At 31.8% G+C, this 13,897-nt stretch overlaps 1 protein-coding gene across 1 annotated transcript in view; it reads left to right on the forward strand.

Annotated features, from left to right (window-relative positions):
- Nucleotides 1-7,739, forward strand: part of LOC117107621 — a 9,350-nt gene extending 1,611 nt beyond the window's left edge. Inside the window, exons 3-6 of the mRNA XM_033249330.1 lie at nt 874-945; nt 1,832-1,948; nt 4,441-4,554; nt 5,572-7,739. Of these exons, the coding sequence (XP_033105221.1) occupies nt 874-945; nt 1,832-1,948; nt 4,441-4,554; nt 5,572-7,739 (2,471 nt within the window). The remainder of the gene's footprint in view (nt 1-873; nt 946-1,831; nt 1,949-4,440; nt 4,555-5,571) is intronic.
- The last annotated feature ends 6,158 nt before the right edge of the window (nt 7,740-13,897 follow it).

The following is a 13,897-nucleotide window of genomic DNA, read 5'->3' on the forward strand; positions in this document are numbered from 1 at the left end:
TTGTGTTAACTTTTCATCGCAATAATAATAATAATAATAATAATAATAATAATAATAATAATAATAATAATAATAATAATAATAATAATAGTTCAATGAGACTGATTAAAAATAAATTGCGTTCTGTTAAGAAAAGTGCTAATATTGATAATAACAACAACAACACCAACAACAACAATAACAACAATAATAATAATAATAATAATAATAATAATTAATAATAATAATAACAGTTCAATGAGACTGATTAAAAATAAATTGCGTTCTGTTAAGAAAAGTGCTCGTTTGGATATAGCCTCAGGAAGCTTGGAATACATTGTGATAGGTGAAGCAACCTCGACATTGACAGCGTGGTTGACATATTTCACACACAATTTCCAAAATATAGAATTTCACTTTCAAGAATAAGGATTTGAAAATAAATTAGATAGTTACATTGCATACTCTTTATTTCTTGCTTTATTCAAAATATTTTGGTTTTGGAAGCTGATTAGAAAACATAGCCTACTGTACATGAAGTCATACTATAGTAACTCGATGCCTGTCAAATAAGTAATAAAAATTCGCCATAATTCGTCAAATATCCGTGGCTTTAACCGGGGGGCCTTTGCGGCCCCCTGGCCTCTAGCCAAGTGAGACTCGATTCGCTCCACTAGCCCCCCCCCCCCCGGCGGGGCCTTTAGCGGGGCCTTAGCCCCTCCGTCGGGCAGGACTTGGCGCCATCACTGATTTACAGTGAAATTAAGGGGCGTTAATTAGAGTATACTGTATACTGTATACGTATCCATTTTACACAAATAAAATAAATACTGTCTTACAGTAAACGGTCATTCAAAAACTCTTCAAATAATATAATTTGTTTGTTCTGTACAGTATTAATGATTGTTGCTGCTGCTATTTTCTTTACTGTCATCAACCTATTATTTGGATCAAACCTATCACCAGGTAAATATTATTATTATTATTATTATTATTATTATTATTATTATTATTATTATTTTATTATTATTATTATTATTATTATTATTATTATTATCATCATCATTATTATTATTATTATTATTATTATTATTATTATTATTATTATTATTATTATTATTACCAGTAATAAGTATTAATTATAACTGGCTATAATAAATATGCATATTACCCAGCACAAAAGTTAATAATGACCCATTAATCTTCAATCCACAGAAGGCATACCACTACCTATACTGCATAATAAACAAAAACAAAACAAAAATCGACTTTTCTTGTCTTTGAACTTTGACCATTACCTCGAGAAATGTTGAAATTTCTTCAGTTGGGTAAAACAAATATATATGATTTCTATCATAACAATGTTCTAAATTAAATTTATATTTATTTAATTTTATATATTTTGATAATTATCAATAACATAAAATCAAGCTTAAAAAAAACAAAAAAAACTTGGTATCTCTATTCAAATTCTAACAAGAAAGCCTACCTCCTGATTTTACAAAATCAATTATATTTTCATTCTTTGATTGTGAAATTAATTCCATGCCCCTCACAGTCCTGCAACAATGGTGAGACTGTCGTCGTTTCTCTTGGTGGGTATTCCTTTAAGTGGTATAATGAATAAACTATGGATCCAACAACTGTAAACGTTAAGGTAGTTTTTCATGACATTTGGAAGAAAATAATTGTTTCAAAATCCAACAAACTAACTTAACTTTGTATATCGGTCAAAATGAAAGAGAATTGTACGTGGCCATACTGTACGTGGCATTTGGTATCGATATTGAGATTCCAACCATTTTCCCCTGATTTGACTAAAATGACTTTATTCTGTGTTTGTCTATATTAGATCTATGCTTCTCACATCCCTGCCTCAATGGAGGGGCCTGCACCGCTTTCCGGAATAGATATTCCTGTGACTGCCTGAATGGATACTCTGGAACCAATTGCGAAAATTATAATGCTGGTAAATAATTTCTATGCTTTTATATCTTCATTACCATTGTCATATTAATAATACTGTATGACTTTATCCTTCAAACTGTATGATCTTGAATTACTCTCTAGTATGATTCTAATTGAACTTAAGACACTTTATCACGAGACATGGCACCTCATAACTCATTCATTTATTAAAGGTGTTCAATAACTCACAGATTCACCATTCCCTTTCTGCAAACCAACACAGCCTTTATACCACAATTTTTAGGCTTCCTCACTAACACCAATGGAAAAACACAGTCGGCTTCTCCTTTAACTCTTTCATTAATTTCTTCATTTCCTAAATCTGTTCAACTAGTCAATAACTTTATTGCTGATAGTAATAAGTAATGCACGCTTAATATTTCGTCAGGCGTGCAGTTGGCGACGAAATCGCTAAGTTTACTTGGTTGCTGATAAAATATGGTATATTTTAATTGAATTTTATACTAAAATAAAACTCTTTATTAACAGTAGTCTCCTGGTCTCTGTATTATTAGCTCCAGCAGGGCATAGTACTTTCCAGCATCATGTTTGGCTATAAACTCTACCTAGTAGACCACTAAGCTTTATGGTAATCTATTTCTGCATAAACCTTACTAATGATCTTCATATTTACACCACAACATTTAATCTCTTCATCATTAGATCCAGAATTCTGCTAACATAAAAAAAACAATAGGCAAAAAATAAAACAGACAGACAGACACATCCCCCGCCCCCGCCAAACAGCGCTGAATACAACAACAACAATAACAAAAACAAAAATAATAATAATATAAATTAAACCTTTATATCTCTGGATTAAACAAGAAACAAAGGAAGTGTGTTATTGTGAACAAGACTACAGTGATAGTCGAAAGCTTAAAACTTAAGCTCTTTTGTTTGCTGCTTTATACAGAGATATAAAGATTTAATTTATATATATAATATTTAACCTTGATAGATGTATCAGTCGAATAATATTAATAATAACAAGAGCACTCAGTAGAGGGCATATCTCCGCCCATCGTCACTCTCTTCTATTAGAAATTCGTCAAAATATGTACTTTCCAACCACCAACCACAATCTACTTAAAAACAAATTACACCAACACACGTTTTGCTTTGAAGGGTCAAAAATATAATCACTTCACTTTTCAAACGCCTTTTATTGTATTAGTTGTATATCAGCCAATTCCTGACATATTCTGGCTTAACTTACTGGCTAGTTTTACTCTGATAGCTGACAAACAAATACATGCAATGTATTGGTGTTAAAATAGAAATATTTTGGAAATATAAATATGGGGAGTTGGGTTTAGCGTCACATGTTTAAATTTAAAGATGAATTTAAAATATTCCCAATAAGTTCAGAAAAAAAGTAATGTTAGTACATATGAAACGCTGTACATATTTACTGTAATTGCACTAATTTAAATATTAATCATATAGCTATTGTTTCTGCTAACGGTAATACGGTAAACTCATTTTTTAAATGGTTATCATATCCACACCCTACTGCGGATCGCGACCAAAATTTACACCTTCTTTATTACATGACAAACTGTTGTGCCAATTTTCATTTTTATCCATTGATCTATTCTCGAGACGTTTAGGTCAGGGAGCTTTTGGCTCTCAAATGCACCTGAATTTGGATCTTGTACATTGGTTAAGCTTTCACGAAAATTTCATTCATATCAGTTGATTAGTTTTTGAAATATATAGTCTGGGACGTTTTCACTTAAATGGTCATCAAATCCACACCCTACTCCGGATGGTCACAACAATTTAATCACCTTATCCTTGGATTATACCTAACAATCCTTGTAACTGGCATTTAAACCAGTGCAGCTTTTTTCGAGATATTCTGTACACAAGAAACACGCAGGACCTTAAAAATTAAATAAACCTCACGCTCACCCCCTAATTTGGATCGTGACCAGCACTTGATAATTTCTTGCTTTTAAATTGGTTAAACTTTCACGAAAGTTTCATTCATGTCAGTTGATTATTTTTTGAGATATTTTGTCTTGGACAAGTTCCTTTAAATGGTCTTCACATCCACGCCCTACTCCGGACAGTCACCAAAAATTATTCATTTCTTCATTGGGTTATACCTAACACTCCCTGTTATTCTAAATTGTGCTGTGCAGCCTCTTTTGAGATATTTTGAACACAAGAATGACAAACTGAACCAGCAAAGTGTTACACACACTTGCGCGCACACACACACAAATATCACGAAACGAAAACATTAATGCTTTTATCTATAAGCGTTAATAGGCATACTCATATTGTACTACATTATTCTTTCAGTCAAAAGTGAATCCTCTATGACTTACGACGTAATGTCAATCATTCAAAATAATATTACAGAATATATGATATATGACTACATATCCTTTTAACGTCAACTGTAATATAATACTTAAATTAATATTTAAAATAATAAATATACAATATTAAATTAGATATATATTTTTTAATTTAATATAGCAACTCAATCATGTTCGAGTACTCCTTGTCGGAATGGAGGTACGTGTGTACCGTCTGGTATGGGCTATACATGCAGCTGTAGGACAGGGTACACTGGAACACATTGTGATCAAAGTAAGTGCCACTCAACATCCACAGAATAATCTGGCCAACTAAAGTGGCGTATATACAATAGTGACGGTGTTGGTGTTTCCGGCCTCCCCTCCAAAAATCTTGTGTCCCAATATTTTAAGCAAAACAATACTCTCAAGCAGTTAAAAAAATACCTGATATTACCTTATTTTTGCCAGCTAGTCCCAAGCAAGATACTACCCAATTAGCTGTACGTCGCGCCCCTCCCTCAAACAGCCCTCCCCACACACACAATTGCTTTTTTCTTCTAAATACGTCATTGTGGAAATTCATAGTGTAAATTTTATTGTGATATCATGTATTTTTATGTGAAGCGTGTCATCATAATACAGCTTGATATATTTTGCATTTGTTTAAAATTCCATATTTTTATAAATATATTTCTTAAAATCCAAGAATAGGTAACTTGCCTATTACTGTTTCTTTACAATTTAGCAGATTTTTATTTTGAGAACACCCCTGTATATATGGTGGAGTGTGTATTTTAGCATTATTAAAGACAAACACCCACCACCACAACCGTCTTTAACAAACGTATACAGCATAGTGATAACCTTACAGAATAAAGTAACACATCTGATACAATAGAACTTCTCCTTTGATACACCCCTTAAGGGGGAAACTTTTTCGGGAACTAAACTAGGGAAACTATATCTTTTAACACTATCGGAGAAGAGGAGCAATGGTATTGTCATTAATGGTTCTTTAAATGGTAATTGTGATGGTGATATACTTATAAAGCGCATACTATAATATCGTTTCTATGCATAGCCTATCAACGATTCTTATTTTAGCAAACTTTAAATTCTAAATTCGGCTGAACTTTCTTTCTTCCATGAATTACATATTGTGACGTTATATATATGATGCTAATTATTTAAAATGAGCTACTATAGGCCTACTGTATTTCATTATGCACTAAATACTGCTCAATATACAATATATGGTTTTGCTATACTATGTTTATTTAAGAAAGTTGCTATATTTTCTAAATTTCAGACGTTATTAGAAACTTTTTAACAAACATGTTGAATAAAGCTTATGAGAATAAAGCATCAATGATACCACCAATCTGGGACAACGGTTTTGATGTCCATGTTGCGCAAATATTCACTGATATAATATTAATGACGTCTACAAAAGAAGATAGGAGAGACCATCCTGCACAAATTGAGAAGACAGGAAAAGCCATCTCATTAACCAAATTATTGAGCATTATAAAATCTATAAATTCATGTAGAGTATTGATCACAGGAAAAGCAGGAATGGGTAAGACCACACTTCTTAAATATATTGCTTATAATTGGGCTACCTATTCAAGTGACACGTTTGCTGATAAACTGCTGTTTCTCGTGAATGTAAGGGACATCAAAGCAGGTAATAGTGTCTTGGACGTTATTGTGCAGCAGTATATTGATATGGAGGATTTTTATGCGGAAACGGAGCTCCAAAGGGGTTCGAAGATAATTCAAACATTCTTAAGAAAACATGATGATGAACTGGTGTTTCTACTAGATGGTTTAGATGAATTAGAGGCTGGTTCTAAGGGCCCAGAAAACTTGTTTAATAATTTGGAATTGAGAGATAGCACGGTGATATTAACATCTCGACCAGACCGTACTGACAGTTTTCTTAAAATGTGTGATGTGCATGTAAAGGTTATGGGATTCAGTGTAAGCCAAATGAAACAGTTTATTCATAAATACTTCAATTATTTTAATGAATCGAAGTCGGGAGAATCATTGATTAATGTATTAAGAATTGATTCAATAAATAAAAATGATTGGGGCGGGAATCACAAAGAAGCTTTTGAATTGTGCTCATCTCCGTTGTTGTTGCTTCATATATGTACCATCTGGAATCAAAATAAATATCTTCCTAATGATTTGACAGATCTTTATAAGGAGGTTTTCCTTTGCATTTTAAATCAGAACATTGGCAGAAGAAATGATGAGGAAAAAGTAACTTTTGATAGTATTCCAAAGAAATATTCTAGTGCTATTCTGGCATTAGGTGGGACTATGTATAAAGGACTACAGAAAAATATACTGCATATTGACAAAACATCGTTAACGAAAGTTTACAAGAAGGACATAGTTGATTTAGCACTTAAACTTGGATTTGTTTATAAAAATCAACCCGTTGCTGTTAACGATCATAGTAAAATTTACAGCCCCTCCCATAAGTTACTTTCAGAAGCCCTGGCAGGCTTCTACTTGTCAACTAAATGTCGACAAATGAGTCTGCATCATGATGAATATGAAAAGATAAGGTCTTCAAAATATTTGCATATGACAAGAGTTTTTGCCATTGGATTCTTAGGTAAGAATGCTGGTAAATTAATGAAACACTGGTTGATGAATAATGCCACAAATTATTACTCACTAGCAACATATTTTAAATATGTAAAAACAGAAAATCAAATAACTGTAATACAAGCACTTGACGACCACATGCCCCCAGAAATGAAAAAAGACGTTGAAATAATGACTAAATCTTTAAAAACCGTTCTGAATATAAACAAAAGCCTGCCTGCATATAGCAATGAACATTTAGTACAACTTATGACAGCATTTGTAAATAGATATACAACAAATCCAGACATGGTTATGAAGGAAATTATATCTATTATAGATAAATCAAGCCAACAGGAATCTGAAAGGATCTGTATGACTGTAGCACACATTTCACTCTTACTACAAATGCATAAAGCTGTTTGGCATTACTCTTATTTGTATTTTAATTATTGTAATGACATGTATTTATTTAAAACTATTGAAAAGTGGGGTGATGAAGCTATCATGATTTTCTCTACTGTATGGAATAAACATTATTTGAAGGATGAGATACATATTCTCAGTGTCAAAACCTCGAATATAAGAGAGGTTAGTATACCAACTTTCTGCAAAATAATTAAAATGTTTCCTAAATTGAATTATCTTGAAGTAACTTATGAAGAATATTCAGATATGTATGTAGAAAGTATGGTAAATACCTGTACAGACCATCAAAAGTACTTTATAGGATTCATGGCTTCTGATTTCCTAGCCAATGGTTTTAAATCGGTGATCATACAATTTAGTGAAAGTTATTCACCATTTGTTCTTTATTTACCTTGGAAAAAAACAGTGTATTATTCGTCAATAATATTAGCCAATGCTGTTTAAGTTGAAATTGTATGTTGTCTTACTGCTGTTATTTAATTATTTAACAAATTATTATTATTATTATTATTATTATTATTATTATTATTATTATTATTATTATTATTATTATTATTATTATTATTGGCTTTTCCAATCAGTACTGGGAACAATAATATTAGCCAATGCTGTTTATGTTGAAATTGTATGTTGTCTTACTGCTGTTATTTAATTATTTAACAAATTATTATTATTATTATTATTATTATTATTATTATTATTATTATTAGTATTGGCTTTTCCAAGCAGTACTGGGAAAAGCCATTGTTTTTGTTCTTTTTTTCTTTTTCCGTGCTTTGCCGAAGCATAGGCCATATATCAAGGATGTGCCTCCTAATATTTAGAGTCAATCTATGGTGGGGTGTGCGTGTGAGGACAAATTAAAGTAATTCAAGGTCAAACAGTCTACACCGGATATTTAAAAAACCGGTCAGTTAATCTGAATGAAACTTACGGGAAAGTATCATTAAGTTACAAAGACGATATCTTTTATGTGTTATTGACGATCCAGTGAAGGGTGTAAATTTGAGGGTCTTTTCAATTTTTGAGGACCAGACCTAAATATATCTTTTAAGAAAACCAATAGGTCTAAATGAAATATTCTATAATACTTTGTAAAGGCCTTGTAAAAAAAAAAATGATTAAATTTTTGTGACGATCCGCAGTATGATGTGGATCTGAGGACCATTATAGGAAAACGTTCCAGACCACATATTTCGAAAACGGGTCAACTAATCTGAATGAAACATTCAGAAAAAATTAACCAAGCTACAAGGAAGAAATTATTATGTGCTGGCGACGAATCAGTCAAAGGTGTAAATTGGAAGGTTATGTCAATTTTTGAGTACCCAGACCTAAATATCTCTTTTAAAAAATCAATGGGCATAATTTAAACCTTGTATAACAGTTTGTCAGTTTATTTTTCGTCACAAAAATTTAATCATTTGAAACAAGAACTTTACAAAGTACCGTATTATAGAATTGCTTTCCAGAATCTACTCGACGAGGTGACCGTAACGTTCTTGCATGCGCAGATGACTTTTACTGACGTCATTACGTTCTGCGTCCAACCGTTGTCGTGCAATCGAAAACTCCCTAATAACGTCGCAGTGAACTTGGTTTTCGTTGTTTCCACTTCATTAAAATTACATTTTTTTTCTTTTTTTTTACTTTGTACGTTTTAACGACTTTTCTTTTGTTGCAATTTTAACTTCTTTCCCATTAAATCAACGAGGAAAAGCCCCATATTCTGTTGTTCAAACAGACATCGTAAGCCTAGTTATTATTATTATTATTATTATTATTATTATTATTATTATTATTATTATTATTATTATTATTATTATTATTATTATTATTATTATCTCCGCCAGGATTGGTGCTGGCGCAGCAATGTCTTCTAGACTCAAACCGATAAGTTTAAGAAACAAAAATCTCTATATTTCTTAAGTTAGAAAATACAAGGCGATCCATATCTCAGAGAACAAAACCTTGGAGCCTCTATCGGAAATATATATAGAATACTATTTCTACAATCTACAAGCTCATGAGGGTGCCATTTTGTGGCAAAGTCAAATTTATTTATATTCTTTCTGATTTTACATACATTTGTTAAACATCATTCATTATTTTATAGATATACGTTATAATTAAATTTATATTCATAATTTCAAAACATATTTTATAATTAAAATTTAAATTTTCTTATAGGCCTAATGATATTTATAATTTTGGTCAATGTTCGTAATTAAGAAAAAGAGTGCACGTGCCATAAATACACTGTATTATCATTTGATTTGGTCATTATTAAGGAAGAATGCCAATATTCATAGCGGCAGTCTTTCAAAGAAGTATATATTTCAGAAATGGAGAAAAACAAGCTGAATATCGGCACCAACAACTGGGGGACAAAATTCTGGACCATAATCCACTAAAATCTAGTCTCAAGCGGGCTATTTCTGAGCTTCAGGTACTGTAGTATAACTTTTTTCAAAAGCTGTTCTCACCTCAGCCACAACTATGGTAAGGTTGAGGTCTAGATCTCTCCGTCGAGAGAAACTTCGAGCCTCATCTGGCACCACCACTGGTGGATAACGCTTTCTTGGATGATATTTGGGAGGGGCGGGGATGGGATTTCTTTCTCGGGCCTGTTACCGTATTTATTCAAATAAACGTCTGTGGCGTTTACTATTGGGAGGCATTTATTAAATAATTAATTTATTTATTTATTATTATTTCTTTGTTTTGGTGTATGGATACCGTATATACTGACATAGACTCCTCTTAATTTCACTGTAAATGTGGAACTACAACACATAATTGCCGTCAAAATGTGTTATTGCGTGAATATAAAGAGTTAGTACCAAACAGGTTTGACAAAAATGTAATTCTACTAGAGTAGAATTTTAATAGACTGTTATTTAGGTGGCCTACCCCAAATTAAAGCCCTGGGCGTTTATTTGGAATAGGCGTTTATTCCAAATCAGGCGCTCGGGCGTTTATTAAAAGGGGAGTATATTCGAATAAATTCGGTATAACCACAACCATCATCCTCGTCATCATGAATAGGAATAAAAGGAATGGTGCGTTAAAAAAGAATAACAGGCTAATTCTTTCAAATACTTCACCAGTTGCCGTTTTACATTATTATAAAACATATCTGTATAAAGAGTTGAAAGACTACACGAAGACGACTTTGCAATTACTGTAATAACACATTAATGTGAGTACAGTACTGAATATTTTGCATCGTTAATTCAATACTTAAATGAGAATTCTGTCGTAATACTATGTTTATTATTCTGACAAAGTTTGTAATACATTGAAGGCATTGACTATACCCCTCACCAGACGCATGCACTGACATGACTGTATGCTATCCAACAACATACACTCCAACTGACTCGCTAAAACCATCGAAGACCTCTAACTGGCTGAAAACGTTATTTACAGCTTAGGGTTTGTTGTTCGTTGTAGATTTTTATTTGATTTTGTTTTTAATTGACAGTATATGACATTTATTATCAAGAATCTTGTCATTATCTTGTTCACAACTATATAATAATATTATAATTATATTATGCACTATAACTCAATAATCATGAGTAATCGAATTTGTTAAACTCAGACAAAAATATTTATATATTATTTTTAAAGGACAACAAAAGTGATACAGGTAGGCCCAAATGACACACGCTTTCTTAATAGACTAATATTAATATCGCCATGTATATCAATTATTACTATCAGTGGTGGATCTGCAAATTCAAATTATAGCGGGGACCCAGAGAGGGGCTTTCACAAATGGAGAGTCTAGACGCTGGACCACCTCAGACTTAAATTTGATTACAGTTTTCTTTCTTTCTCCATTGTTAATTTTGAAAAAAAAAAATTGGGAAGTGTAGAGCCAACAAATGTAAAAATCAACCAGAAATGTAAAACTAACCACAAATATAAAAATATTGTACCCACAAATGTTGATATAACTCCAAATGTCATAACATGTCAACCACAATTGTAAAAATAACCATAAATATAAAAAGTTCACCCACAACTGTAAAAATATGTTTAACCACAAATGCAAAACCATTTCGCATTCAAATGTAAAAATGTCTATTACTACTTCACATGACGTAACATGTCAACTGCAAAATGTAAAAAATTAGTGTATTAGTGTAAGATAAGTCATTATCAGGTTTTAATAATCATTGAAATCCTCATAATTATTAAACTATTTATTAAACCTCTTGTATGGTGTTCTCGTACCTTTTACCGTATTTAGGAGAGAGAATACAGCTAACGTTTATGTCAATCGTTTTTATGGTACCATATTTTCAAAAACACAAAATTTGGATTAGGATAATTTTATTTTATTAATACTTCTTTAGTTTTTTACTTTTCTTATACCTTGAAATACGCTGACATGATTCAAATTGTAAGCAGATAATAGGTCCTTCAGTATTTTAAGGGTTTTAATGCTTAGAAAAAAACTCGCAAACACACCCATTACATCTGATCTTGTGAATTTTTGTATTTGCGGGTACGACAATTGAGTTAAAAATAGAAATCTTTATATTTGTAAATGTAACTGGTTGACAGTCTTGCCCATTGACACACTCGATGGTTGAAAGATTTGAAACAGGGAACGGGAAGGGTGATGGCAACTCTTAAAAAGGATGAATGAAATTAGTATTGGTGAGTTTAATGGCGGTGGTTAGTGATGCTGATAATGATAATTGGTGGCAGTGATGTTAATGATGATAATAATTTAATTCATTAATACTTGTTAATACTGCGAGTATATACTTCATCAGAGCAATTAAATCTACATCTCTTGTTTATTAACATTCATATTTATTTCAATCATTAATTAGCAAATATTTACATGGCGGTATTTGGTTAACTTTTATAGGTTCTGTATAGGCATATGTTGATGTCGCTATTTCTATTCTAGGCCCATTTCTACTATTCCTCATTATAATGCAATATGCAGTGTATTTGGAAGGGAGATAAGATTGACTGCTGTAAATGTAGTACACATGCGGAACGCACTTTGCATTGTAAATCTGGAACACCTACCGAAGAATGAAATGATAATGTAAGTCCTCATTGCATATTATCATGTGTAGTATTAATCTTACATATCAAACTCTTAGGTCACATTTCAGGCTTAGTACACGCAAGTATATTAAGAAGGGCATAATGAATGTTTTTCTCCCTAATCAAAACTATTCGTATTTGTCAACTGTACTTATTTTTTATCTCCGCATCCACTTCTTATAAAACCTTAACACACTCTCAGAAAATGCATCATACCATAGCCATTAATATATCATTAAATTCTGCCACAGTAAAAGATATTTCAACAAATATTTCTAACTGTGTTAGTGTAACCTAGAAATTAATTATTTATCGTTTTTAGTCAATATAATTTTTATTTGGTCTTGTGTAGGATATTTAACAAAATTTATAATTTAGATTTAGTTTTAATTTTTGAAAGTTTTATTTCAAAATAAAAATATTACAAAACAACAATACATACATAAATTCAAAGTTTTAGAGTAAAGTTATACAACATTAATATTATATTTCTTTGAAGTTTATGAAGGTTTGCAAGGCGAGTATCATTTAAAAAATTATAAAACTGTTGGTACACCATATGGTGTTTAAGGTAAATTTGTAGTAAAACATATGACAGTTTGTATTTCTATTTTTATCCATCTTAAAAACTTGTTGAGAATTGTTCTTCCGCAGATACTTTTAATTAATTTGATTTGTTAATTTAATTTTAATTTGTAAAATATTGCTATGTAAGATATGGCATGGGATGTCAGTCTCCGATACATGTTGCAATTCCAGTCAATCTCAGTTTCATATCGGATGTCAGTCTCCGATACATGTTGCAATTCCAGTCAGATTCCTGTGTGAATGTTGCATTAATTATAATAATTTTAAAATTGTAGACTATTTGATTGGCTAGTAATTACTGTATTTTAATTGTTGCGGCCTGTTAGTAATTAAATGGTGATACTTACAAGATTTGATGACTGATATACTGAGCTTTACGCTTGTCTTTTCTTTTCTGTGTTCGTCACTTTCTACTAGAACTCTGCATTGCACAACATACTTAGAATAGATAAGTGAGTAGCGCTAATTTCAATATATGCATTGAAATTTTAAAATTTAGTGGCAAAACCGGGGTGGGGAGGGGGCTACTGGATCCGCCCCTGGAAGGTCGCGATTAGTTTTGATAAAAAAAAAACCCACTAAAAGAAATTATGTTGCCTGTTGCATGTTATCTCGTTCCATTATTTCTTTAGTTACATAAAGTCTGAAATGCAGTGGTAAGATTATGTTTAATGATTTATGAATCTTCATGGACATAAAATTAGCGTTTTTGAGTTTCAACATAGGCTTCCAAAGCCATGGGTCATTAGTCGCGACGCCGGGAACCAGATTTGCGACGCATCCAGGTTATTTGGGAGTGGGGAAGGGGGAAGGGTTAACCTCCCGCACACCTCGTAGATACACCACTGTTCCTTCTAAATAAATAGAAAACAAATAATGTAATAATACACTTCATCACTTTGTGATAGATACAGAATACAACATACAATATCCTC

The sequence above is a fragment of the Anneissia japonica genome, unplaced genomic scaffold (genome assembly GCF_011630105.1).
Source record: "Anneissia japonica isolate Jap-2015-1 unplaced genomic scaffold, ASM1163010v1 scaffold5330_len1712360_cov203, whole genome shotgun sequence".
Lineage (NCBI taxonomy): Eukaryota > Metazoa > Echinodermata > Crinoidea > Comatulida > Comatulidae > Anneissia > Anneissia japonica.